The 27,622-nt window shown below is 43.9% G+C and overlaps 1 protein-coding gene across 1 annotated transcript; it reads right to left on the reverse strand.

Annotated features, from left to right (window-relative positions):
* Nucleotides 1-1,184: 1,184 nt before the first annotated feature.
* Nucleotides 1,185-27,622, reverse strand: fa2h (fatty acid 2-hydroxylase). Its single transcript, XM_070831238.1, has 7 exons — nt 27,268-27,622; nt 7,936-8,067; nt 5,231-5,373; nt 4,654-4,754; nt 4,244-4,416; nt 3,848-4,100; nt 1,185-3,721 (listed from the first exon to the last, which is right to left on the reverse strand). Exons 1-7 carry the CDS (start codon nt 27,547-27,549, stop codon nt 3,654-3,656), a joined length of 1,152 nt encoding a protein of 383 aa, XP_070687339.1. The 5' UTR covers nt 27,550-27,622; the 3' UTR covers nt 1,185-3,653.

Consider the following 27,622-nt stretch of genomic DNA (forward strand, 5'->3'; position numbering starts at 1 on the left):
ACCAGTAGTTGTTGATAGTTTTACTCAACATTTAAATGTGTCTGATACTTTGGTTTTATGACCAAATAGCCTGCCTGCACAACCACTTTGTGTTTGGAGCTAGTTAGCAAATGTTAGCATGCTAAAGTAACATGGTGACCATGGTGACCATTGTATCTGCTTAATATTAGCATGCTAGCCTCTTCATTGTGGCCATTTTAGCATGTAGCTCAAAGCAGCACTGTGCCTGAGAGTCTTCAGGAGGGCTTTAGAACAGGGCTGCCCACACTTTTTCGGCTTGCGTGCTACTTTTAAAATGACCAGGTCAAAATGATCTACCTACATTAAAAATGCTAAACATATATTAATTTCTATATATACTGAGTATACTTTATATATACAATATATGTTGGCATACACTGCACAATTGAGGCTAATGTAACCCCTGGTATTACACATAAAAATTGACAGCAGTAATGCACAAAGGTGACAAACAGTGATGTAACCATCCATATTGCACACAAGTGACCAGAGTAACTGGAACATTCAATACATTTATGGTCACTACTTTACTCTGATGACTTGCACTGAATGGAGTCAAATATCCCTTCCTGTCCTATTCCCTATCCCAGAGTATCCCTTCTTTAGTCGATATAGCTTGGAAGACTAGTTCACTTTGCTCGCTGGAGTTTTGCAGTAGCTAGCGCATTTGACCGCGTGCATGTCCCTTCCCGCGACCCGTAGCAGAGAAGAGCTCACAAACTGGCCGCCCTGTAATTCAACCAAGTGGCAAATGCAACTTTTTATTTACTTTTATTTTTTTAATGTCACGCGATCTACCGGCACTACCTTCACGAGCGACCGGTAGATCGCGATCGACGTATTGCTTTAGACTGTTTGCTTTCTGTTCGTGTGAGATCTCTAGGAGTAAGATGGTGCCATGCTGTTTGCCACATTAGCTTTTTTTATGTTCACACTGGAAGTCCAAACTTTTCTTTGTCCGACACACTTGAGTAAGAAAAGCCAGTTTAAAGTAGGCAGTCTGTTAACAATCAAAGTCATTAAGCCCGAGCACAAATAACCATGATGACGTTCCTCATCGTAAACTGGCTCGCATTGAAAATCACCAGTGTAAAACTGGTTAAGAAAGAGGCCTAAATGTATAATAAACTGTGATGGGACAAAAGGTACAAGCCAGACTGAAATCAGAAATATACAGATATTTATTTACAAATACATTTGCGTTTGCATAGACATTTAAAATTCCAAAAAGATATTGTAGTAAACAAATTTAGGAAATATTACTTGAAGCTGCATTGCTCAAGGAAAAGTTCTCCTGTCAGAATCAAAGATTACAAGCTGTTGTCATTCATCTGTATGATATAAATATACATAAATAAGATCTGTATGAACTTTACTCCCACAGGTGGACTCACTTGGCCATGCAGCCATCACAATCAGTATGCATGTCTCACTCATCATCATCATCATCATCATCATCACTATGGTCATTAATATCTCCACCATTATTACCATTATCAAAAACAGTTTTTGGTTCCATCTGAAGCAACGTCTTCGTGGTACAAAGTCATTATATTAAAATCAGAATTCTTTCTTCATGACGCCCTGAACATTCATAATCAGCTGCACTGTGTTAAGACAGACAGTGTTACGGTTTTATATTAGCTGATACGTGTAGGCAACAGGACACCTTTCAGCCCTGCAAGCCCTGTTGACACATATTCAGCAGCTGTTTTAGTGGCACAACCCTCTTAAGCTTAACCTGAAGACTACTATTACTATTGCTGCTCTAAATATTAGAAAACAGAATGGAATCATGTTATTTTTATTATTATTATTATTATTATTATGTTGCTGTATTGGAAAAACTGTTTGAATTTGAAAGTGAAATAGATTTTGCATTATTTTACAGAGGTCTGAATGTATGTATGTACATATACATATTATGTATCAAGCGAGGCTTTTTTTTAACCAGAAAAGTTGATAAAAAATTATTTTCTGTTGTTGTAGTATATTCTGGCTGTGTTCTTCCTATTAATGTAAATGCTTTCAATGAAGTTTGTTCTGCTTCAGTTATCGGTGTGCAGAGGGGACCTTTTGAGGATCCGCCAGTGACTATCAAGACCTCCTGCTGAGCAGTCAGATGGTTCATCCATCTTCATCCTGCGGGGATCTGCAGGGCCACAAAAATCTGTGGCTTTAAATGGACGGAATGAAATCCGAAGGGTGGTCCTAACCTTGAGCTCCCAAAGACCCAAATTCTGCTTAGTCTGCATCGGCCTATCTGACCCTGTGACCTTTGACCCCGAGATCCCACAGCAGGACGTCTGACAGGCTGGCTTCATGCCTCCAGCTCTGTCCCTCTGACACCATGACAACAATCGACCATCCATCCATCCGTACCTCTAAATGCATTTGTTTTCTTGTTGTCTAACTGACAAGAAAACATCTGCTCACTGTATAGACTCTCCTCTTCTATACAAAGCATCTTACAAAATATTTTTCTACATCTTTGTTGTATCATTAATGACAAAAAGCAAAAATATATTACCACAGCGGTTTTCAAACATTTAGAACTACAGTATAATTTCACTTCAGCTGCTATGCTGATAATTAATAAGTTAGATTTGACTGTCAAATGAACCTCAGCGTGTTCAAATATCTGAAACCAAATGTTGTGTCTTCACAAATGCTTCCAAAACCCACAGTGAGGCCGAGCATGATGGAGGGAATGTCTGGTGACTGTTACAGACCCGCAGCGTAACAGAGCGCAGCAGGTTAGGTTAGTGGTCGGTAGTGATGAGGAGCGGCAGATGGAGAGTGAAGGAGTTATTTTCCTGAGTTGGTTTGGGGCCTCTCTTTCGCCCACCGTCTCTACACACACTCTCTCACACACTTTCTATCGCTCTGTCGCATCCCCTTCCTTTTCCATCCTCCACATTCATCCGACCATCTACCACTTCCTGCTCCCTCTCCCGCGCTCTGAGGGAAGTGTGTGTACACGTCAATGGGTGAATGTGGGTCAACATTTATTTATTTATGTCATGCTGTTGGCGAATATTTAGGATCAGTAAAAACCAGTGTATTCTGCGTATTTTTTCACTTTCCTCAGTGTGATATTGAATGTGCTCTACAGTATTATACATAGTACAGTATAACGCAGAGTGTGTCTGTTCTGTGTGTGTGTGTGTGTGTGTGTGTGTGTGTCCCTCTCTGTCTCTCCTTGGCCCACCTCCTGGCTGTAGGGAGTTGTGATTGGCTATCAGGTCAAGATTTGGCTGCTGAGGTCAGTGCGGAGAAGAGCACAGCATTAGTAGGTGTTGGTTCGGTTATAAAAAATGGCACAGAAAGGCCTTGCAACTACACAGACATGATCACAGTGGGGAAACGCACGCTCGCTCGCACTCAGAGCGAGCTCAGGTAGAGAAAAGTGATGCTGGCTGGAATAAACAGGCAGCTTCAGGTGTGTTATACTATGTTTGATGGATTAGTTGCAGAGGCCCAGGAGTCCTCAGAGGTGGAACCTCCTCCTTGGTAGTGAAAGCTGTGGCTGCAGAGACTGGACTAAGTGCGTCTGGGTGGTTATAGTGAGGGCTGGCTGCTCAGAGGGTGGTTGATAAGTCCCATGGCCCGTCAGGAGAGCCGTTTCTGCGTTAAAACTTCTCGTCAGGGATGACTGTGTTGAAGGGGTGGTCCCAGAACGTGGAGGTGATGCCAAATCCTGGAGAGAGGGATAAGGAATAAGGATGACATTAGATAGATCAGACAAAAACAGATGCAAGGAAAATCAAGCCAAATAATCAAATAGGATCTGCTTTTTATTAAGTTTCAGGTTTCCAGTGCTCACCTGCTCTCTGGTGCTCAAAGTGGTGTTTGACGTGGTAGGCCTTCAGGCTGTACATATATGAGCCTCTCTTTGGAGAGCCGTAGTGAAGGTAGTAGTGGATCATGTCGTACACGACGTAGCCGCACAGTCCTCCGACAAACACAGATATCGCGAGGATATCTGGGAGCAGGTTTTGGAGGAGTACGTAGAAACTTCCCACCACTAAGGACGCCAGGCCGGGGGGGAAGACCAGCCGAGAGCCGTCAAACGGAGACTGTGGAGAGACGAGCTGGAGTCACACGCTGAGACATGACAGCAGAGTCATATAAAATGATTCATGACTCCTAAAAGACAACACAGTTTTATTATTAAGCCAGGTTTATGAGAGCCGCCCTGTTCCTCTGTGTGTGTGTGTACCTTGTGGTGCTGTCCGTGCAGGAGGAAGTGTAACGTGATGAGGTAGTAGTTATGGGCTGGCGGTTTCATGTGAAAGACAAAGCGATGGATGCAGTATTCGATGAAAGACCACAAGAACCAGCCCATCAAAAACAGCAGTGGGAAGAAATACTTATGGATCGGGACAGAGAAGTCTGGGAACACACACACACACACGCACACAGATGTTGACATGGATGTGTACCCACATTAAGTGGACATGATGACAGCATGTTCCATTGTATGGTCATGTGCATACACAAATGACAATGTAAACATATAAATGAAAGCATGAAAGAGTCTCTGGTGCTTATGTGTTCACAATGTAAGCTTGCAGGCATATGTGTGTGTGTGTGTGTGTGTGTGTGTGTGTGCGTGTGTGTGTGTGTTACCTGAAGTGAGGGCTATCTTGGTGGTGCCCTTTGCCAGGGTGGTGTAGCAGTGCCAACTGAAATAAAACACAACAGGCAGCCACACCACTGGTACCCAGTACCTGTAGCAAGAGAGCACAGAGCAAAGTGGTCACACTCTCAATCTTTTTACAAGAAGGAACGTCCCTCTATCAGGTCTGTTTTTATCTTCTAGACTGAAGGGTAACATGAAAAACTAATGTTCAGTGCTCACAGCATGTGGTGTTTAGTTGTTACAGCTGACTCAGGGTAGTAGAAGTAAATACTAAAGTTCAGCCTCCCACCCTTTTATAATTTCTATATAGTTATTGTTAATCTAATCTTTCCACCGGGTGGAAATGACTTTATTGGTCAATAGAAACACAAACAAACATAATAGCAGCAATATTTTAACGTTGGCAAGAAAAACTTTAGACTGAACTTCTCACATATTATTTTCTGTCATCTGGGAGTTACACACACGTCTGTAACATCCAGAGAAAACCAGGCGTGTTTTGGTTGATTATCCTCATATTCACTTAAGTAATATAAAGGAGAAGGCCGCAGCCCTCTGTCTCACCAGGAGGTCTTGGTGCCGGCCTCCAGTAAGGGGTTTCCGAACAGTCTGATCGGTCTGTCGACTGGCTGGTGGACCCACGCATCATATTTCTCTCCCAGGTGGCCAACCTGCCACGCTAGGGGCTTTCGCCAGTCCACCAAATCCTGCAGACACACAGCCGATGAGAAATCAGTGAAACATGTTTCCTTCAAGTAAATGTGATGTGTTTACAACAAAGAGGCAGGATCCCTCTGTTGACTCCTGCAGGTGGCGGCAGAGAGTTAAAAACTGATGAGGCGCACTCAGACTGGTCAAACCAGGAAGTGAGTGCTTGTGTGTGAACTGTTGCCAATAACAATCCAGGAGTCCAAAGGCCAGTGTTTGAGGTGCTTTTATAAACTCTTTACAAGCTCCTCACACATGAGAGATGCCGCTGTGGTTTGGGTGAACGATGAAGACGGTGCCAGTCAGGTTTCACACTGATCTGTAGTCAGTTTTGTAACATCTGCAGAAATGTTTTAGGTTAGGAAAGCGGTGGGAAAGCTGACCTTGAGTCAGAACGAGCGATGGAATTCATTTATGAGGAAGATGGGTCGAGTAAAACCACATCATACTAAAGCAGGCAGCCCACACTTTAATCTTCATCCATTTCCACTGTCTCACTTCTAAACCTCATATGGTCCCAGCTCGTGCATTTCTAAATGTTGCTTATTACTTGGGAAGAGATGATTGTTGCCCAGGTGATGGGGTGGGGAAGTCCCTCATTCGTATCAGGCACGGACTGGCACAGTTACATGACTCTCAGGTTGATGACATCCTGCTTATCACGTGTTACTTACTAGATAACAGTTTATCACATATCCCCATTTAGACCCAGAGACACCCACAGACTCTCCTCAGCTGTCCCCCGTGTCTCACTTCTCTACGTGTCTCCACACCAAGCGTCATGTCAGTGCGTCCTCTCTCACGCTGACAGTTTAGCGTGCGATGGCCCTTTTGCTGCCTGGCACTGACTGGGTCAGCTACCTGTCATATCACTGTGGGGTTTACAGGTTATCAGCCTCAGAGCACTGCCTCATAACACCTTTATGACCGCCATTCACTCAGGACAAAGTGATAAATGAAGCTTACTCTGCTGTTGTGCTGATAATGAGTAGTGCTGTACGTGCACAGTACTGTATAAAGCAACAGAAACAGAAGTTACTGCAAAAAACATATTTAAACAATAATCTTTATAAATATGAAATAAACTCAAGTCATATTTTGCACAAAAGCGAGAAAAAAATTATTTTCTACAGTCTACAGTCGTCCAGACTTTTTCAAACAGCTGTATGAATGTGGAGCTCAGTGAATTGTGTATCTGTCTGGTTTGTCTGCATATTTATTATAAATGAGTGTTGGACGCGAATTGGAGGCTATAATACCTGCATGAGTGGTATAAAAAAATGCTTCTACTCCCTTGTTGTCTGCACCATCAAAGAAGAAACTCAAACAACCACACTGAAGTCTCCAGCTCCCCAAAGAGCTGTTGCCAGATGTTCACAGTGGAGTCTTGGTGGATCTGCTAACATCATGGCAACCCTTCATGCTCCACCAAAAAAGTATATATAATATCTAGAACTGAACTCTTCTTTCATATTTTAGTTCATTATTACTGTCTTTTATTATCACTGTTATTACCAGTAATAGTATGATAGTACTATTGCTGTTACTGTTATTATCAATACCAATATTATGGGTGGTGATAACGACACAATAAGACAAATAGGAACAATAAGAATTTATTTATTAATATTATGGTTGCTACTATTTTCTTGCCTTCCTGCTACTGAAATGCCACTGATTCAGCTGATATCAACCCATGTATGTTCATGTTACTATATTTGTGTGCGGTAGCTCATGTCTGTTTTGTGAATTAGCATGCAGGACAGCTCCGACTCTGCAGCCACGCTGAAGGAAATGCATTCGGCGCACGGGTTTGGTTATTGAAATCAAACCACACTGGAGCGCTGTGAAGGAGTCCCAGGGGAGGGATTTATTTTAGTGACTTAAAGTGGTAGTTACAGACATTTATTCATCAGTGTTACTGGTTACAGCTCAGCGACAGGGTGCAGCTGTACGAACACTGTGAAGCATCACGGTTTGTGACGCCCGCTCGAGGTCTGTCTTTTTTTTTACGATGTGAACAGTCGAGAGCTGGGCATCTCGCTCGAAGCGATGATGCCTGGCAACGGAGGGAACAAGACGGACTGGTTGAATCTGTCATCAAATTGTGCTGTGCAAGGATCTGGGGTGCTGAGATAGATGCAGCTGGTAGATAAACACATTCAAACAGCTCTACCACATGAGCATGACTTAAATGTATGTGAACATATGTGATTTCTATACTTACAAAGACAAACTATTCTCACAAGAATGGACACAAAAGTCATACATTTAGACCTTTTAGGAATTGGTTTCATATTTATCATTATTACTATTATTATTATTATTATTACTACTATTATTATTATTCATCTGTGTGTGTTTGTGCATGCTGGTAGCAGTGTGAGGACTGCTGCTAACAAAGGGGAACGACTTTGTGAACGAACGAGGCAGGGTGAATAACCTGACGACTGTTCAAATCTCTTCTACTCCCCATCACACACACACACACACACACACACACACACACACACACACACACACACACACACACACACACACACACACACACACACACACACCTTGTCCAGGTCCACAGAGCTGCAGAGCTTGAACGGGGCGTTGTCATCCTCCTCTTTCACCTCCTTGTCTGTCGTCTTTTCTGTCGTCTTTGCTTCTGTCTGTTCACTGGCCTTCCTCCTCTCTCTCACAGTCTGAGGAAAAACAAAAGAAGCACAGATGCGTTTAGCAACAGAGACACAGACCTGGGATCAGAGCTGTGAGGGAGTGGATGTGTCCTCAGCTTCTCCTCGACTGACAGGTGGTTGAAGAGCTCAGCGAAATCTGCAAAGGTCACTGATGGACTGACAGACTACCTGGTCAGGACAGTCCAACACTGATCTGGGCTGTGTGTGTGTGTGTGTGTGTGTGAGAAAGAGACAGTCACACAGTCTGTTACATCCATCCTGTCTTTTTCTCTCCTCTGTTGATTGCAACAGCTTCATCACCATGTTAAATTCTTCAAGGCTGTGGTCACATGTGATATGCACACTTTCCTTTTACAGTCTTCAACCTTTGATCCTATGAATCATTGAAAAACACCTAGTGTTACCGTTTCCACAGATGATTGGGTAGGGCTCTTTTTTAAAGCTGCACACTGATCAATCATTGATCTGACATGATGTCTAGTTCCCTTTTATGACTCTGCTGCACAGTTTTTCTTAAAAGATGTGAGTTAAAACTGTGCTTCTTGCTAAGAATGGTAAGAAAGCCAAAACCAGGTTCCTAAAATACATCAAAACAACAAAATCCACGATTGTTTTACATCACACTGCTACTGTGACTCATAAACCTGTTCTACATAATCATGACAATAAAGGGCCGCGGCTGGAAAGAACACCATGTGGGCCATATTGTAAGAGCGGCAGCCCTCCATCTCTGTGTGTGAAAATGCAAAAGTTGCATGACCAGATTTCTCCATTGACTTCCACACTGAAACTGGGCCTATTTGAAAGAATCATTAGCATCTTACCCAGACGTCTAAAGCTGAGGCTGCGTCACACGCTGCGGTAGATTTGTAAGGCTGCAGCCGTACAGATTTCAATATATGTTGATGCAAAATGCAAATAATTAACCTAGATGTTATATGAGGAAAGAATCGATCTATACTGATGTAAATCAAAACAAATATAATACATCGCTGTTGAGTTGCATTTTGCAGTGTATACACAGTTGATTACACAATGCAAACAGTGATGAACAATGTGAACCGCATGAACACTGGTGCAATCATCATGACGGTAGTAGTGCATGCACATGGCAGTAAGGGTTAAGGTTAGCAGGTTATGAGCTTATTGCCATCAACATCACGGTCTGTTTGTGCATTACACGATATACCAACAAACAGGGACAGTTTTGGAACAAATGAAGCAGGGTGAATAACCTGAAGACTGTTCACTCCTCTTTTGCCCCCATCAGCCCCCCCCCCACACACAGTTCTGTCTTGTTTGGTCTGGGTCAACTGTGTTGATGTTGAAGTCCGCTGTAGCCGACATGAACCCCAGTACAGCTGCTGCCCTCTGTGAAGGAGCCAGCTGCAGCCCCGTAGCACCACAGATAAAGTCTACAAAGTCTGGGTGGATTAGTAAAAGTCTAACCGGAGTGAAACTGGACTGGCTGTACGTGCTGCCATCACACTGCAGTACAGTGAAACGTGAAATGTTTCTCTGTCTTCTTCCCCATCGTCCAAGAATAAACATTCAAATAACAAATTCAGTGTTACAATATTATCTCCTTCTCTCATCTGCAATTGGCTGCCTCTGTTCATCCTCCGCGTTCCCGTCAGCATAAGCGAAATATTTATCAGCTGCTTGGTTTGAGACGCGTGCACGAGCACACGCCTGCATAAAACACAACACACAGGCTTTCTCACACACACGGTCACACAAGTCCCCAATGGTTTGTTACTAACATCACCTTGGCAATTCTACACCTACCGAGGCAACCCTACACCCCCTCCATTATCACACAGCGCTAAAGCAACAAAAAAAAGGAAACAAAGTGACCATTAACCTGTGTCATCCTTCTAGGAAGACTCACTATGACGTCTAGTAATTTGAGATCAATACTTTCCAATACTTACAGCTTTTAATGAGAGTACTGAGGTGAACTCCACCCGGCCTTGTCTACAGTATTCACAGCAGAATGCAGTGTAATGCAGATTACAGTAATAATGATAATAATAGTAAAACGCTGCATTAACCTGACAAACTAAGATCACTTGATTCAACCAGAAACAGCAGTTAAATCGCTCGGTTCAAAGCAACCAGACCCCACTGACAACAACAGTAATTTTATCTTACAGAACGTTGGAGTTGTTGTTCCAGATGCTGTGAATTTGGTGTTTTAACACATTAGTTTGGATCTGAACTAACTCTTTGAAATGCCAAAATGACACAATAACACAAACAAGTCAACCGATCGAGACAGCGGGAGATCAGCAATTCCCATCTTAAACAGGGTAAAATGAATTGTTTTTGTGAATTGAGTCTGGGGGCTTTGAACTTAGCCATGCAACTGGTGTTTCTGGTTTAACAGGTCATCTCTGTAACGCTGTCAGACACTTAGACAACAATCGGTGCCCGTCGGTGGCAAAAACAAGCCCTTTTGGTGGCTGTGCTTTGTCTGGTGCCGATGCCCCAAAGGATTACGCTGCAGCCGTCGTAGCTTGCTTGCAGCCTGCTTGCGGCTGCCGGCTGAGGTAATCTACTGAACCAATTCCAAAACTTTTTATACCTACCAGTTATTTCCAACCCAAAATATGTAAAAAAAAAAAAATTAATTAAAAAAAAGAGTTATCCTTTAAAAAATGGGTTATCAAGTTACAATCCTGTGTGGCTGTGTCTAATAGCAAAGATGGATCATAAGCTCCTTATCTGGAGTCCACAGTCCTGTAGCTCTTTATTGATTACTGTAGTAGAATTAGTATAAATGTGAATGTACAAAACATTTGGGAAGATCAAACAAAGCAGAGGGGATGTAGATAAAGAAAAATCACAGAAAAGAGCAAGGAGAGAGTCTAGAGATCAATATTAGCATATTACCATTGTTCATTTACTGTCTCATTTGTTTGGTGTGGTTATGTGTGTTGCTGTATGTGGTGATGATGACCTGATAAAATCACACTTGGTAGCACAGCACAGGCGACTGGTTCAAAAACTACCAACCATTCTTTCCACCACATTTTGTCCTCCGCCTCTTGCAGACTCTCTCACGCCGTCACACTCACACACCAAAACAAGCAGCGTGATGGCAGACACACCCTCTGTATCAGCAGCGGCGGCCATGGCCTACGTGAGACAGCCTGCAACTATTTAAGGTGTCATTCTGATGTTTAACGAGCTCTAACACTTCCCACTCTACACACACACACTTTGGACTGGCTTAACAAAGGTGACCGGAACTCTGTGTCACCGTTAAATTCTGCAGGAGAGGTGCGTTTGGGGAATATGTGAATACCTCAGCCCACTCTCACTCTCAAAAGCAGAGAGAGACATGCTGGTGATGACTGTAAATCCTGTTTGACCTGCTGGAGCTGACCGGGAAAACCTCAACGCACTGTCCAGTCTGATGCTTTGCCAGAGAGCCGTTTAATCAACCGCACGGTTATTGTAAGGCTGTAGTTTAAAGTGTACAGTCAAGCACAACATAACCACAAAGTGCAACCGAGAAACATTCCGTACAGATAAAATGGATGATCTAGATAAAAAGTGAAGTAATAAAAACTGGCCATTTTAGGCAAGGCAGTAATATTTACTGCTGGTTGATGCGTTGAACTGCATTCCTGTAGGTACTTTTCAGCAACACTGATATGATTCTCTGAAAAGTTAGTTAGTTAGTTATAGTGTCAAAAATGTAGAAAAAAGACTAAGACTAAATTATAGCCGACCCGCATTATTTCATGAAGTCAGGTTTCAAATGTCTAAATTAATTTCAAAGCAGCAATGAAACACGTTTAAAATAGCTGTTTGCAGCCAGCGTTATAATAATCTTGCCAGGTAAAACAGAGTAATATGAGACACAGCATGCGACAGAATTCAGAATATGAATCAGTAAACGTTACAAAAATGCTGTGATTACACGACAAAGCTCCCCTACAAGCGTGTCCATATCTGCAGGTCAAATATATGACTTATTTCACGCTTACTTTGTGTGCAGGTCACGCTCAAGGTGCAAAGCAAACAAACACCTCACGATCCTGCTTCGACAAATATTAGCAGATAAAATACCACAGTAAAGTCATTTTTTAAAATACAGAGAGCACACACACACACACACACACACACACACACACACACACACACGCACACACACCACAGAATTGCATGATGCTCTGATAGAGCGAATCCTTCCCACTGGGCAACACACAGTCTTACTCTCCAAGGAGCTGACAATGGAAACAAACTAGTAAACAGGAACTGCAGCCACATGGCTCACATTAAAACAACACAACACTTCAGGGTCGGGACCATTTACTGCATGGAAGGATGGTGAATGTGCTCCAGTGATATTGTTCATTTCACACTACAGCACAAATGAGAGAGCATCAGCAGCAGCACTGATGATGGTCGCTGTGGGTTACATATAGTGGAATAACAGTAAGATCGTTACTGAGTGTTTTTATTCATCTTTAAGCATGAAAAAAAAATTTTTTTTTTCAACCCAAATTTTATAAAGATATATTTACATGTCCAGTAGTTGAAATATAGCTAGTGATGCATGATGTACAATTCAGTGGACATGTGATTAATCATAATTCCCTCCCAATATTAAATCAATACTTGGAAAATTTTGCAATTGCATGACTCCTTAGATGGTACTTGATGTCACCAGATTTTTCTTACCTGCAAGGGTCTCTTTTTATAGAAGGTTTGAAACAACTTGGTGTTTCTGGCTGTCTGTCTGTCGGCCATCTTGGTTTCACTCGTCTTTTTTTTCACTTGCAATGGCTTCCCACTGGGTAGCAGTGTGTGAGATGATGCAATAGCTTCCACTGTAGTGGCTGATGTGCAACTATGCCATCAAAACTCGTGCATATACAAGAAAACAGCTTTTGAATAGCTGCACACTGTAGTGACCTCTATGCATGAAAGGGTTAAACATTTAGACATTTGAACTAGTGAGCCCACAGGGTAAAACACTACCATACTGCATCCTATTATAGCTGCACAAGTTGCTATTTTTAAATGCTTTGGAGAAGTTTCCCATTTACAGTGGTTTACCATCTGATTCTGAGCAGCAGGTGCATCACAGACGCATGAACATGTTGCTTTTCGTGTTTCCTCCAAAAGCCCATTTTCACTTTCAATTCAATTCCATTGGCTCATAAAATCAGCCCATCTGTGGTTTGACAGGAACATGAGCTGTTTCAGAGGTGACGATGAGGCAGCCATGGCTGATGAAGCCGTGAAAACACTGAGCGATGTTATTCATCTGCCTCTCTTCATCTGCTCTCCATCGGCCTGTAACCGCCTCATCAACGGTAATAAATGTGAGGTTGTTAGTTAACGCTGCATCCCTTATCTAAGGGGAACAGTGTGTCAGCAGGTTCTGAGAAGAGGAACATTAAGTGCGAAGGACAATAAAACTAAAAAACGTTGTGTTGGGTCATGTGGATTATTGGGCCAGATCAGAGAATTGTGTTGAATTGTGAGGACACGAGTTCTTTTGTTGCACTTCTGAGAATCACAGGTTCAACGATGTGTTAAAATGTCATACAGGAAGCAGAACTTAAGAGAGGAAACGCCTGTTTTAACCAAGTGATCTGCTGACTCCAGGAGGCTCTGGCAGTGCTAAACACCCAAAACCGTTCGATAGCAAATTCATCTAAAACGCTGTTTATCATCCTTTTTATCTTTCTAGATTACTTCAGAAATTTCAGCTGAAAAGTTCAGCCAATTATCCAATAATAAGTGAGAGCAATAACAGCACTGACGTCAACTATACTACTAGCACAGTTTGAACTATTAATACATTTGTCAATCACCAAAAAAACACAATCATTTCAATAATTAATTCATAATTCTATGTATAATTGTGGGTTTCTGCTGGACCGAAATGAGAATTTGGAGCTTTTCTCTTTATGAACATGAACTCGATCCCTTTTGTTTTTTTAACTATTTTGAGAAAAAAATAAGCCGCTGAAGCACGTCGCCGTGGTCTCGGGGAACTTGTTATTTAAAAATGTATTTATAATGAGAATAATCACTCGTAGCAGAGCTAAAATACATCCAGTTGTTGCTCACACCCAAACCATGACGACACACTGTGTGAACAACAAGCCCCACCAACAACAACAACAACAACAACAACAACAACACTATGACCGTCTTGTTTGCCTGCTAAAAGGACGCCTTTAAGGCAAATAGCGGAGCTCCCCTGGCTGTCATTGAATCTATGAGACATTCAAACCAGGTGGTTTCCCCACTTTTCATAACTTGATGGAAGGTTTTGCTTCAGCAGCCGCTATTGTTGTGTGTTGCTGTGAATGTTTAAATGGGTGAAATATTAACTTAACTGAATATCTCAAATAAAGGTAAAGTGCTGGTGAACGTGTCCACTGGGACGCCAACGCTTTTGAAGAACTCAGGCACCTGACCAGGAGTAACCACAACAGGAAGTAATTCAGTAACAACCTTGGTGAGCACTTTCATTTATAGTTATACAACTTCACCTTTGAACAGCATAAAGCGGTGAAGAAAAATAAAGTGTCCTCTAAGGTTTAAGAGGATGAAAAGATTGTTTACAGTATGTAAGTAAGTTCATTCCTCCACCACAATACGTATGGCCGTCTGTGTCTGTATATCTATACCAACACTATTTCATCTACCAAGCACGTTTTCCCAACAAACAGGACCTCAACGCTGTTGAAAGAGATTTAATCCACTAATATTTGAAATACTTTGACCAAATGTGTTGCAGTTGAAAAAAAAAAAGTATGGTGCGAGTGGTGGAGGATCTTTTGTTTTAGTTTTAACTTCAGCAAAAGTAGCAATAACAAGTAAAAAGTCCTGCATTCAAAGTCTTATTCATATAAAACACCATAAGTATTAGCAGCAAAGTGTACTTAAAGCCACAAAAGTAAAAGTACTCACAATGCAAAATGGCCCCATTAGATAATTAGAATCAATTCATTAACATGTTGCCAAGAGGAAGCTAGTTTCAACAACTTTATACACTATTAAGTAGTTTAATTAGTAAAAGTATGTTATTTTGAAACTGATCATGTGTTTTGAATTCAATATCTTAATATGAAAAAATAACTTCACCTGTCAGATCAGTGTAGTAGAGTAAAATGTACTATATTCTCTCTGAAATGTAGGGGTAGTATTCAGGAACAGCACAGTACCACTTCATGGTATACTGGTACTGGTATCGGGCATAAAGGGATTAAAATGTACCAGGTCCAAAGGCTGTGGTCATTTTAAAGGATACAAATAAGTGAATCTAAAAACTTTTGTCATAATAGATGAAATTTAGTATCATACAGGGAGCGTTTCTAAGATCCACTTCATGGGGGAAAACACGGGAAACAATTGAGATCAAGTAATTTGGCATAAAGATAAAAGGCAGCTGCACCTATCCATCATGATGACTGTGGGACCAACGAGGAACAGCAGCAGTCACCAGTAGACTGAGGGAGTTCCTCTAAACCGCTGCAGACACTGAACACTGAACACTTACTGAGATACACAGCAGCTGCTCAGGAACTACCTTCATCATGTTACTGAAGTCATTTCCATAATGTTGCTTCCATTCAGTGTTGTGGCTGTTCTGGGACTCTGCCTCTGTGTTGTGATATTAAAAAGAATCACATGTACTGATTATCGTAACGTCACCACTGAAACCCAACCTCGTGTGCTGTGACTTAGGCAATGGCTGCCATGGCAACACATCAGCAGTGTCAGGACAGGAGAGGGCCTGGGTAACTCCCACACCTACATCCCCTCTGACTTACACTTCCCTCCATCTCACCATCATCCTGACCTTTTTTTTCCCTTTCTTTCAGTCTGTCTTTCATGCCGCTGTCAGCTCACTTTCAGTCACCTGCTCTGGGGGGGGGGGGGGGGGGGGGGGGGGGGGGGGGGGGGCAGTGACTGTCAGCCTGAGTCAGCCCACAAGTGCATGTGTACACTCTCCAGGCCTGAGCAGAGACAATGGGCGGTATGCCTTCGCTGTTGACTTAGCTCTCACCCCTCGTCGGCCCATTGTCACATGGAGAATGACACCTATTGACTCCACTGCACCAGGGTGGGACAATCTTTTAATCCTTCATTATTCAGTTCAAGTGTGATTAAAAACATTCAACAGCAAACACAACAATTACCTCTCTGCACGGTATTTGCTGTTCGGGTAGATTACTGAGTCTGTCCCTCGTATGGCACAGGAAAGGGGGCTTAAGGTTATATACTATGTTTGTGTATCCAGAAAATTCAAGAAAAAACTATTCAAAAAGAAGAGGGGGACCGAGCGATCTGATGCTCTGATGCTACAGAGGATAACAAGGTCAAGTAGGAGGACATAGGGAGCGCTCTGTCCCATTAGGGAGGAGAAAGATAAGAGAGTACGAGACAAAAAACAAAGGAGATGGTTGGAGGAGGGTGGCGATGTGGCCTGGTACCATCACAAACAAAACCTACAGTCAGTCACCACCAGGAGAGGAGGAGGAGGAGGAGGAGGAGGGAGGCCAATGTGGGAGGATGGATTAACTGAATGTGCTGAAGAGTAAAACAGATTTTAAGGGTAATGGGGAGTTTGGAAAAGTCCCGTGGAGCTGCGACAATTTAGGTCACTGTGTGGGACAGTTAGCCATGACGCTTCAACCATTAAAAAAAACAAGCTAAACATGGGCAGCAGCGAACATTACAAGGCAGCTGGATTCACAAGATCACCATTACATGATCCAGGGTCCACGTAACACCAAGTGCTGTGCTTGCGGCCCAACCACAGCACTTCAGACCGATCAGGGGAAGCTACAGGTTTAGCGCGGATGCTGCTAAAGCATCATTTCTATCTGAACTGGAGAGTACAGAAGCTCTTCTCCCAACTGGTTCATCACTTTGCCTTTTTTTTGTTTTTTTTCTGAGCGAGCCTGCCACTTTACAGTTTCTAAGGGTGACTTCAAACCATCTGGTGCGTCAGATTAGGAAGCGACTGAGCAGTGGCTGTATGACTGTAACTTAGAGCAGATCATAATGTCCGAACGCTGCATAAAGTCATCGATGGCACCAGTGACCACTTGGCTTATGGGATGGGTCCATCCACAGCGTTCGGCATAAATATCTACTGTAGCTTGTGTTGTTATTTCTAAGCATATCCAGGATCCCTCAAGGCTTAAACATTAAACATATCAGTCAAATTTCAAGAGCAAATATTGATGATTGATCGTTGTGATGACAAATAAATAAAATACAGCAACTTTATAATATTATCCTGACCACCACTTACATTACAGCACACACCTGTTGATCCTACTTACAACACCACACTGATGATTCCTGCCTGCGGTGGAAAACAAACTACACCCTGAAATATGTCAGTTATAATGTAGATTATGTAGCTCTGATTAACTGATCCACTCTAGAGTCACTCCCAGTAACATTTCTGTGTCCTCTCTTCTGGCATTTGTGCTGTTAAACCTCCAAACACTAATAAACAAAACACTTTACTGAAAAATGTGTTGTGCTTGAGGCCAATTTATTTCATCTCTTTTTTCTCATCTTTTATCGATGTTTGTTGTCAATATCATCTTTGTTTGGTTTGATTTCGCGTCGAATGGATTGTTTCATCTCACCAGCACGGCTGTGATGCTGAGTGACTGTGGGTTTCACTGCATTTTTATGGCTGTGTGTTTTATGAGTGCTGATAGGGAGGGTGTTGGGACTAAAGGTGGAGGAATTATGTGTAGGGCAAAAGGTGAGTTGGTTCTGCATTCTGGACGGCCACTATCTAAGCGGGCTCGGCCACGATTGGTTTTTGGAGTTGAGATTTTGTGATAAAGGCATGACGACAGCGGCGCATTGGCAGCACTCTGGAGCCGCTTAGCTCCAGTCTTTACTTTTCTAAAGCAGTCCTCAAATATTTTTAGAACATATTTATTATATATTTAGGAATCATGCATTACATGTCATCATAAAAAACATCTCGCATACCGACACCAGTTTTGGCTACTTGTCTGCTTTGTCCCTAAACTGTTGCCAACTGCGCACCGACACCTGCATTTCTGGTTAATCACTGCTGTTAACCATTAACTTGACCCATCTCTACCTTTTGTATAATGATCATCGCTGCACACAGCAGCAGCAAAGTTTAGGATCCCTTCTGGATTTTATTAAATAAATAAGAGCAAAGAGACAGAGCATCAAAGGCAGCAGCTCCACAGGTGACCTCAGTGCTACAAAAAGCTTTCATAACCCCGCCGGTCTCCGGTTACACCGCAGATGAGGAGGGTCTGTCGGTCAGCCTCAGGAGGCTGAGGTGGTTTATCACTCCTGTGCTGATATGACTGATTTTGTAGAACAAAACTGTTAACAACCATGGGGAGATAAAATGTGCTCGGAGAGGACAAGGGTGGGAAACCTGGATTAAAGATGAATAAAATCTGACACCAAAGTAGGTACCCTGAAAATAACACTGCTATCTCTGCTGTTATCTCTTTATGTTAAACTCTGCTGTGCTACCTGCCACAAACTGGACGTTTTGTATGTGTGTGTGTGTGTGTTTTTGAGTTGGGTGTGTCTACAGCCGTTCCCTGGTAGGATGCATGTGGAAACAGACAGGTTGAAGTTCACTGACACCGTGGGAGGTTCGATAACACTGGAAAGGCCGTGAGCTCTGAATACTCATGGGGCACATCGACCAGTCACTCAGATCACAGCGAATGGAAGAAAAACAAAAGGCTTATTTTCATATCCAACAGTGGTGACTGACTGAGTGTCTGTTGACCTTTATAAATCTACCGCACATGTTATCAAATCCTAAAACTTGTTGCTAAATCACAACTGCTTTGCTCCATAATTCAGGTTAGATAACGATGACATCAGCACGTGCAGGAAGATCACATGACTGTGTGTGTCAGAGTTGAATGCTCTCGCGGCCCATGCTCAGCTCGATGAGGGAAGGATACACACCTCACCTCTCCTGGATTCGGCCACACCCGCAACCACGCCTCTTACAGCAGCATTCATCCCATGCTGAAATATTAGCCAAGTGCACAACTGGATTAGGATAAATGTGGCCCTGCCCTTTGGTGAGCTGTATGCTGTGTGCCGCTCTGAGCACTGTGTGTGTGTGTAGGTGGGTGTGTCTGTGGATGTGTGTAGGTGGGTGTGTCTGTGGATGTGAGAGAGAGGAGAGCAAATGGGAAAAGGAACACTTTGTTGCTCTCATCATCGCTGTGATATGATAATTATCGCAGGTTCGGCTGTTAGAGAAAGTCTAAAGTCTAAAGTCTAAAGTCTAAGTCTAGAGGTTTTCACGCCTGTCCCTCCCCTGACGCCGTTGCCAGCCGAGAGGCAGCAGTCTGAGCAGAGCCTCAAAAATAGAACTGCAAGTCAGGGGTGAGATGCTACAGGAGAATAACTGCGATTCTCCGCTTGTGCTGTCTCCTGCATGTTTCCGAGGCTGTTGATGGTGAAGACGGCCTCAGTGGTGTCAGACAGATTTATGTTCTGGTCAAACAAAACCATTTCCTGGGCAAACTTTCTCCCAAACGAACCTGTCGCACAGCGATTAAAAGAATGTAAACATGGTTGTGTCAGCTGCACAATGACTGCACGGCTCACTGACAGTCTTCTTTTACAGCAGCCTGACAAATGTACAGTTGATGATGCAGTTAAGCCCCCAGAGCAAACGTTTCTGCCATCGCTGTCCCTCACATGGTGTGCGTGACAGAATGCAAACAATACTTCAGGTGAATGATGAATGTGCGACACAGCCACAGTACGAGTCACATCCACGCGTCGTCAGTCTGACTGTCAACGCCTCAAATCTGATGATGAACACCATTTGGACATCAGAGGCATCCACGCAGGCACAACTCCCGGAGGAGCACATGTCCAGCTTAGGTGTGTGTGGGGAACACAGTGAAAGGAATAAGGATGGAATGGGCGTGTGTGCGTGTGTGTGTGTGTGCGTGTGTGTGTGTGGATAACGACATCACTCGTCTCCCTCCAACTAAAAGAACCAGTCAAACCTGTATGACCAGGACTCAAGATTCCACCCTTGCTCTCTCTCTCCCTCTGTAGCCTGTGTGTGTATATGTGAGAATGTGTGTGTGTGTGTGTGTGTGTGTGTGCGTGTGTGTGCACGAGAATCAGAGACTGTGTGTAGCTAGGCAGTTTGTGCAGAAGGTGTCATGTTTCCATACTGACAGTAACTAGTGAGCTAAGCACCATGTAAACTCTGAAACCACCCATCGTGCTGCTGTGCTCTGCATACGTTTTAAAAATCTTGTTCTAATTAATAAAAAATGGACCAAAAGCAACAAATGCAGCAAAAGTGACTGTTGATTTAACCCTTTAACGTCCTCACCAAGAAAAAAGCAATGAAAAAATGTATTCTTTATATATTTTATTTCCTTGGGGCACTAATTACAAAAATCAATGTTTTTTTATGAACAGACCCCACATTTTTTGAAATATTGGCCTCTACCAAACGGTTGAGATGTCGTAAGTAAAACATGTTTTCAATAAGATATAGTGAGTCAAAATGTGCTCTACCATATGGTTGAGCAGAAGGTTAAAGGGTTAAAAGACTTAAACACAAACTCAGTCAAGTCTCCACGTAAAGGGGCGATTAATATTAACTGATCCTATTGAAGTCCAGCATACATTTTATGTAAAAATCAGTCTACAGCTTTAGCCATGTGTAAAGTCTACTGTATTGGTGTGTAATATGACAGGAACCGAGTGGTAACAGGAAAGGCCAAAGTCATCAGCTAGTTCTTCAGGTGATCAAACACACAGATTTATTTCTTCCTGCCAATTCCTACTGTGCACCACCGTCAGCTGACTCCTGACACTAAGGTGTTCCACCAGACGAGCACATGAGCCCTGACCTTAAAGAGCATAACCAGACTCTGACCAGCAGCCATGTCGTACTGCATGCAAAATATCCGTGGCAGAAACAGTAGCCCTGTGTTCTCTTCCTGTAGACTCCGCTACAGTACACTGACTGCTTCAGGCTGTCTTCCTCTTCCTCCTCCTCCTCCTCCTCCTCCTCCTCCTCCTCCTCCTCCTCCTCCTCCTCCTCCTCTAGGTGTGCCCCAGAGTCTTGTCTTCTTCCAACAACCCCAACAGTTGAGTGTATGTATCCATGTATGCGTGTTGTGTTCCCTGCTGTGGTATGAGCAAACCAGTCCCATACACAAGTGCTGTACACACACAGCCACACCAAGGCTGCACAGAGCACTTAAGTATTATTATGCAAAGCTGACAAGATGGCTGGATGCATAATGGGATGAAGACAGAGGTGGGGTGGAAGGAACAAATGAAAGAAGAGAGGAACACAGTCAGTGACACACAGCCCTCAAATATTTCTTTTACGAATGGGTTTAATCTGAGCACTCGTTAGTTTTAGAAGTCATTTTGAAAAGAACAAATGTTGCATTTCATTTGTCTGGTGACCTGGTCACCTGGTCTTGTAATGCAGGTTAGACGAAACACAACGTTGGGCTGAAATTTGATCCCACTGTTACATATTTTCCTCTGTCCTTGTCTTTATGACCATTGGCAAACATTAGCAGGGCCTCAAACCTTCCAAGCCAATCAGATCGCTGGCATGGGATCACAAACGGACCAATCAGAGTGAACAATGCCGTCTAACTCGGCTCAGGGCAAACAATGAGAGGAAAGGGTGACGCAGGCTTTGGTGTCACTCCAGTGAGACCTTCGCCCGAATCAATTGCGCCATTCAAGCATATGTTCACCTCCATCCCTTCTGACCCTCCATCTCGTCCTCACTCCTTTCCACAGGTTGCCGTGGTGATGAAGGGAGCCACCTGAGGCCTGCACCTGAGTGCTAATTGCAGTGTCGGCAGTCTCTATGGTAGCAAAGGTAAACAACAACGCGCCAGGTAATGCATCACCGCGGTGACAAAACTCAGGACAGTTCTTAGGAGCAGTAAAAGAAGCTGTTCTCCTGCGCGGCTTTTTGGAGAAAAACTGACGACAGAATGATTGGCTCATATTTGGTGAACATCTAAAGTGGCCAAATCGGATATTGCCTTTAATAAATAACCACAATTGAGTACATTAGTGTGCTGCCCTACATTAGGCACTTACAGTGGCAGGTGTTAATATTGTACTAAGGTCCTCCCCCTCCGTCTCCCCCCGTCTTCTTCCATTTGCCCTCTGATGAAAGACAATCGCATCATTGAGCAGAAAGAGATCCATGCAGATGGAAGTCTGCATTCCAGCGCTCCACCAGCCTGACCCGCTCAGCCTCCAGCATTCCACCCACAAAGCTTATCGACACCCACCATCATGACCTCGGTGCTCCACTCTGTACTCTCACCTACTAGCTTCTACCTTATTACACCCTGTTACTCTCCACGAACTGATGCTGGGCTTCTTTTCCATCCACTTTTTTTCCTCTCCAGGCTTCACTTAACTGCTCCATTCAGTGCTGTAATAGCTATGGACTGACTTCCAGTCATATGTTCTCATTCTGCTGAGCTCTTCCATAGTATCCCCGTTGTTCATTCATTCATTCATTCAGTCACACACACTCATTCATTTGTGATTCTACTCATTTAACAATATGTGTACTATCCTCCCAAGTCCGTGACTACAGGGCCACATTCTCCTGTAGGTTTCACATAGATACTGCTGTCTCTGCCCGGCTGAATTCGTTTACATTTTAAGTCCACATATAAGAAAGAAAGAGTGAGATCAACGGGCCGAGTGACAAGTGAAAGAGTGTGTCGAGGACTGGTGAGCGGAGAATTTCCACATCCTGTCCAGCGGTAGATAGGCCGCCCTGACTCGATTCCTTCGAGACAAAGCGACGGGAGCGCAGAACAAACAAAGGTGCACCCATGATTGACACACTGATTATGTGTCTTTACACACAGACACAGAGTAACATACCACCACACTGGTACTTGGACTGGACTGGACTGGTTTCCTAGTCAACAGGAGTACCCGTCAGTGTGAGAGACCAGCTGTATAACGTCTGGACGGAGGAGCTCCTGGGAAAACCGTGATGATGTCATAGTGATGTCATCAGCTCTGTCATTTCAACAGAGAGCCAGTGTTACAAATCAGGGTGGCGAGTTTGAAAAATGTGGGCCAGACAAAGAGAGACTAACAGAAAGACAGACAGAAGCTATCAAGTTGCACTATGGGAGATGTAGGATCCAATATTTGTCCCTTACTGGGACTAAAATGTCTCCGTTGCATTGCATCCGTCTTTTGAGCCCCCATCTTTATGGAAGTGTATTACTAAATACTAAAGTGGTGGAATACTTAAACTCCACAGCTTTTCTAATGGTTTCCTTTTGCACCCTGTATGGTGTCCCATAGCGTTTTGTATATCTGTGGAGAGGAAGAGGAGTTTGGATAGCCCCTCTTCTTCCTCAGTCTGAACAAAACACTAAAATTTCAAATGCAACTTTCAGCAGCAGGCGTGGGTCACCTCAGAAACACTGCTGGAACAGACACAAAGACATTTTCTTTCTAACCTGAAACATCTTGTTGTCACAGCATGTGACGTGGACTTTACGTGTACAGTATGCAATGTCATCAATCTAAGAAACGATCTGCCCTGATCTCAATCAATCTCCAGGACTGTGATGACTTTCCCTTGATGAACTTTCAGTTTCTTCAGGCGTCCTTCATGGGTGTCCTCAGTTCTTCTCCAAAATTTTTTAAAACAGGAAATGTACTAAAAACGTATAATTTCCTCTACGCGTGGTCATTTTTGGAGAGCCCGGGCACTAACTTGTGTCTTTAGCACAAATACGGTATGATGTTTGATAAAAAGGTAGTGACATAGGTAAAAGAGAGCAGCTAAATGAACAATGATTCATAGGGATGTCATAGGAACAGTATCGGGCCAGGTCCAGGGCCAGGTCCAGACTTATTTTAACGGATCGCTATCAATTAAAATGAAGCTGACCAAATCGAATCCTCTCTGCGTTGCGTTTTGTCCACCTCTGCCTGCTGCAGCGCCGCTCTCCTTAGTAACAACGTAATGAATGATAAAAATGTGCGTTGTTTATTTAAGGACAAACGCTGCCAAGTCCTGGATTCATTGTCATTGTGTAAAAGCACTCACAAAGACTGGCTCTGGATGGAGGCAATCAGCAAGTATTACAAACCAGTTCAATATGTTGACGGTGTAAACAGCATCACTGTTTGATTGTAAACCTGCTCCCAAACGCACTGATATGTATGCACACACACACACACACACACACTGGAAGCTAGTCTCGCCCCCTTCCTACTCCTGCAGATGTTGGATTCAGTCCTTGAAGACGCATTATGAGGCCAAGTCCTGAGTCAGATTATGAATGAAAACCACAACCTTATGTTCAGGGGTCCCGGCCGTGGCCATCACTGTGACAGTGGCAGCACAAGGCAGAAAAATAAGAAAATCTGAGGCGTGGATAGATTCAAATAGCACCTCGGGTGTTGTCCAGAAAGACAAACCAGTGGTCAATGAATTGCTGAGTATTGGCGGACAGATTTGTGTGATGTATCCAGGTCATCTTATGCTCTGGGACTCCACATTAACTCTCTTAACTAAAGAGTGTGTGTATATGCTGACTACTTAAGCATACAAGGAGGATACCATCTAATCTCCCCTTTAACCTCCTTATGTTTGTGCCGTGAGCAAGCTCAAACATAATGTTACACAAGTCCTGCAATGTGTGCCGAGCTTTCTGAATACCATTTGCTTATAGCATATAGCTTGTTCAAACACTTTGTCTTATGTGGCAGAGCGCAGGCGGGCCAGCCTCCCCTGAGACGTAGAAAAGTGCAGCCTGCGTCTCCCCCTGCCAGGCTTAACCCTTTGGGGGACAGGTCTTCCCTCAAAGAACTGGACTAGTGAGCCACATCATCCAAGAATAGTCTGGCACCTGCTGCCTCCAGAAAACCACCACCAGACTTTGCTTTATTATGCCAAAACAGGGACTGATAAAGTCACATTTGAGTGTACTGCCCCTTTTAAAAATGACTCAGAGTGGCAATTGACAGCTATGTCTAAGGCGTGTAACACACATTATGATGCCACAGCCTTATTTAGATGGTATCACCATGTGTAACCCAAGACAAAAACATTCTGCTAAGATGCTCTGGCTTGTATCGTGTTTATTCATTATGAAACCATTTCAGTTCCACATAACATCAGAGACGTGTGGTGCAATTAAAGCGTCAAACGGGCATGAAATGGCCAAAAAACTGAAGACAGTCCAGAGAGTAATTGCGTGTTAATGCCACTGTATCAATGAGGCATCACAGCAAAGCTCACCACAGCACTGCTTAAAGCTGACTGATATCCCCCGCTGCTCACTCTGACCCAACAGCTGCTGAGATTTATGACTCTGTGATGACGCTCATTATCTTTTCCCCAGTTCCCCATGTTCATCTGCTACAGTTATTATATTATTCTATCTTCATTCTCAAAGCAAGCATGCAAGGCAAAGCGGCATTACTTGGACAATAGTTAACATGATATTACCTCTGTTTTTTTTATTATTCATTTATTACAATTAACCTTCTTTAAAGTCAAAGCGTGCGATCAGAAGTTGACAAATACCATTTCTGCACTGGAGCTTGACCGCTTGGTGAAAATACTATTTAAAGGCCAATCATTAAACAACAACACAAAGGTTTGGCCTAATATTTGCAGTCGGACCAGGGTCCCTGTGCGGTGGGACGGAGAGAAGAGAAAGCGAGCTGTATTTGTTCTCCGGCCTCACCTGGAGGCCAAATCATGCAGGGGCGACATTTCATTAACAACTGGAATGTCCTGGTGACTCAGTCAGCAGGCTGACGTCTGTCTCATGACCTCCGCTGTCACATTTGACCAGGATTTCACACCCAGAGACACAAAGGATAGATAGATAGATGCATTTAACATGGTAGATTCTGTCAAATAACCATGTACTGGGCCATAAAAGCATCAGTCCTTTGTTACAGTGTGTGTGTGTGTGTGTGTGTGTGTGTGTGTGTGTGAAAACTGACCACTGAGCTGCCTGGTGTGACAATGTGTGTGGGCTATAAACTGTCAAACAACATTTAAAACATTAACAACATGGCCGCCCCACACACACACACACACACACACACACACACACACACTCAAACCGTGTACACCATCTTCAAATCTAAGCCTAAAAGACCATTTTGTATACAGACTGGGCCCATCAGTGACTGAGCGGACGGCACAGAGGATGAGGAGAACATGGCTTCTGTTATTTCGCTGTGTGTAAACTCGCAGCCGACGGGCAAAGAGCACACCGAGTGGGCAAGCCATGTAAATGTCAAGTGTGTTGGTGAGAGATTTATGCAAACTTTCTGTTTCTCCCTCCTCTCTCTCTCTCACACACAAACACACACAATGAATTGGGTGTGGGTTGATCTAAAAACAATTGATGCAAGATTTCTGGTTTCCCTCAAATTTGTCCCGTTTGTAGTCCCTGCTGGGACGAGATAAACCAGTTTCTCTCTCTCTCTCTCTAGTCTTGAATCATTCATTAACACCACTGACCCCCACCACCATCACCACCACCCAAGTCTACCATATCACCTGTACGGCCCCTCCCTGCTCTGCTCCTCCCCTCCTCCTCACCTCACAGATATTTAACAAACACGGAGCCCAGAGTCTTCTCCCCCACTGCCCCCCTCCCCTATGATCAATACAGGGGGAGAGCAGGGAGTTCCTCCTTTCTGTGTCAGGTGAGAGATAATCATACACCTGTCAGGTCAGCAGGCCCCTATCGGCTTTCCACCGCCTCTAAATCACTAAGCGTTTGGCAAAGTCACCTGCTGAGAGCCCAACGTGTGTCATGACTGAGTGGATCCTGAGCTCTGCAGACAGCCTCCACCTGACATCAGCACACAGGGAGCCTCTGGCTGCCTCAGGGCGTCTTTATCAGACATGCTAGAAACTTCCAGGGAGAGTATTTGTATCAGGTGTGATATAGACACTGTTTCTGTACCTCTGAAGTCTGGTGTTATATTCTAAAACTTTGTGTTTTATACTTTAAAACTGTTTACACATGAGAAATAAAACTAAGCTCAGCAAAGACTTGTCAACAGACCCCCCCCCCCCCCCACCCCCTACGGTGTCTTTCTCTGAGCCTGTGTGAGGTCACTAGGTCACTGTGATGGGCAGGTGTCCTCTACCTGTGCCTGGTCGGCTCCGCTGTCCCTGTCCAGCTCCCCGATGTAGTACTGCTCCATCCACCGCCGGGCGTTGTCCGAGTGCCGGTGCGGGGGCCCCTCCATCTCCCGGCTCACGTCCCTGCCTGACCGGCGGAGGATCAGCGCCTCCCCTCCCGGGTGCATCCGCAAGAAAGCGGTCACGTCGTACACCCTGGTCCCCAGCAGCACCCAGCAGGAGTCCTTGGTGCAGTGACCGGCCACCTCCCTCTCCGTGAAGAACCGGGGGGACGAGGACGGAGACATCCTGACAGCGGAGAAACGTCCACCTGAAGCGAGAAGAGAGCAGAGGGGGGAGCGCACTGAGACCTCCTGGGAG

The sequence above is a fragment of the Pempheris klunzingeri genome, chromosome 5 (assembly GCF_042242105.1).
Source record: "Pempheris klunzingeri isolate RE-2024b chromosome 5, fPemKlu1.hap1, whole genome shotgun sequence".
NCBI classification, from domain to species: Eukaryota; Metazoa; Chordata; class Actinopteri; order Acropomatiformes; family Pempheridae; genus Pempheris; species Pempheris klunzingeri.

Bases quoted from the DNA above. Each gene is read 5' to 3' on its own strand.
- fa2h (XM_070831238.1), bottom strand. From the start codon at position 27,549: ATGTCTCCGTCCTCGTCCCCCCGGTTCTTCACGGAGAGGGAGGTGGCC. The intron at 8,068-27,267 runs GTAGAGGACACC...GTTTTTCCTCAG, and splicing joins GCGGAGCCGACCAGGCACAG to ACTGTGAGAGAGAGGAGGAA. The intron at 4,755-5,230 runs GTGAGACAGAGG...CTCTTGCTACAG, and splicing joins GCCGGCACCAAGACCTCCTG to GTACTGGGTACCAGTGGTGT.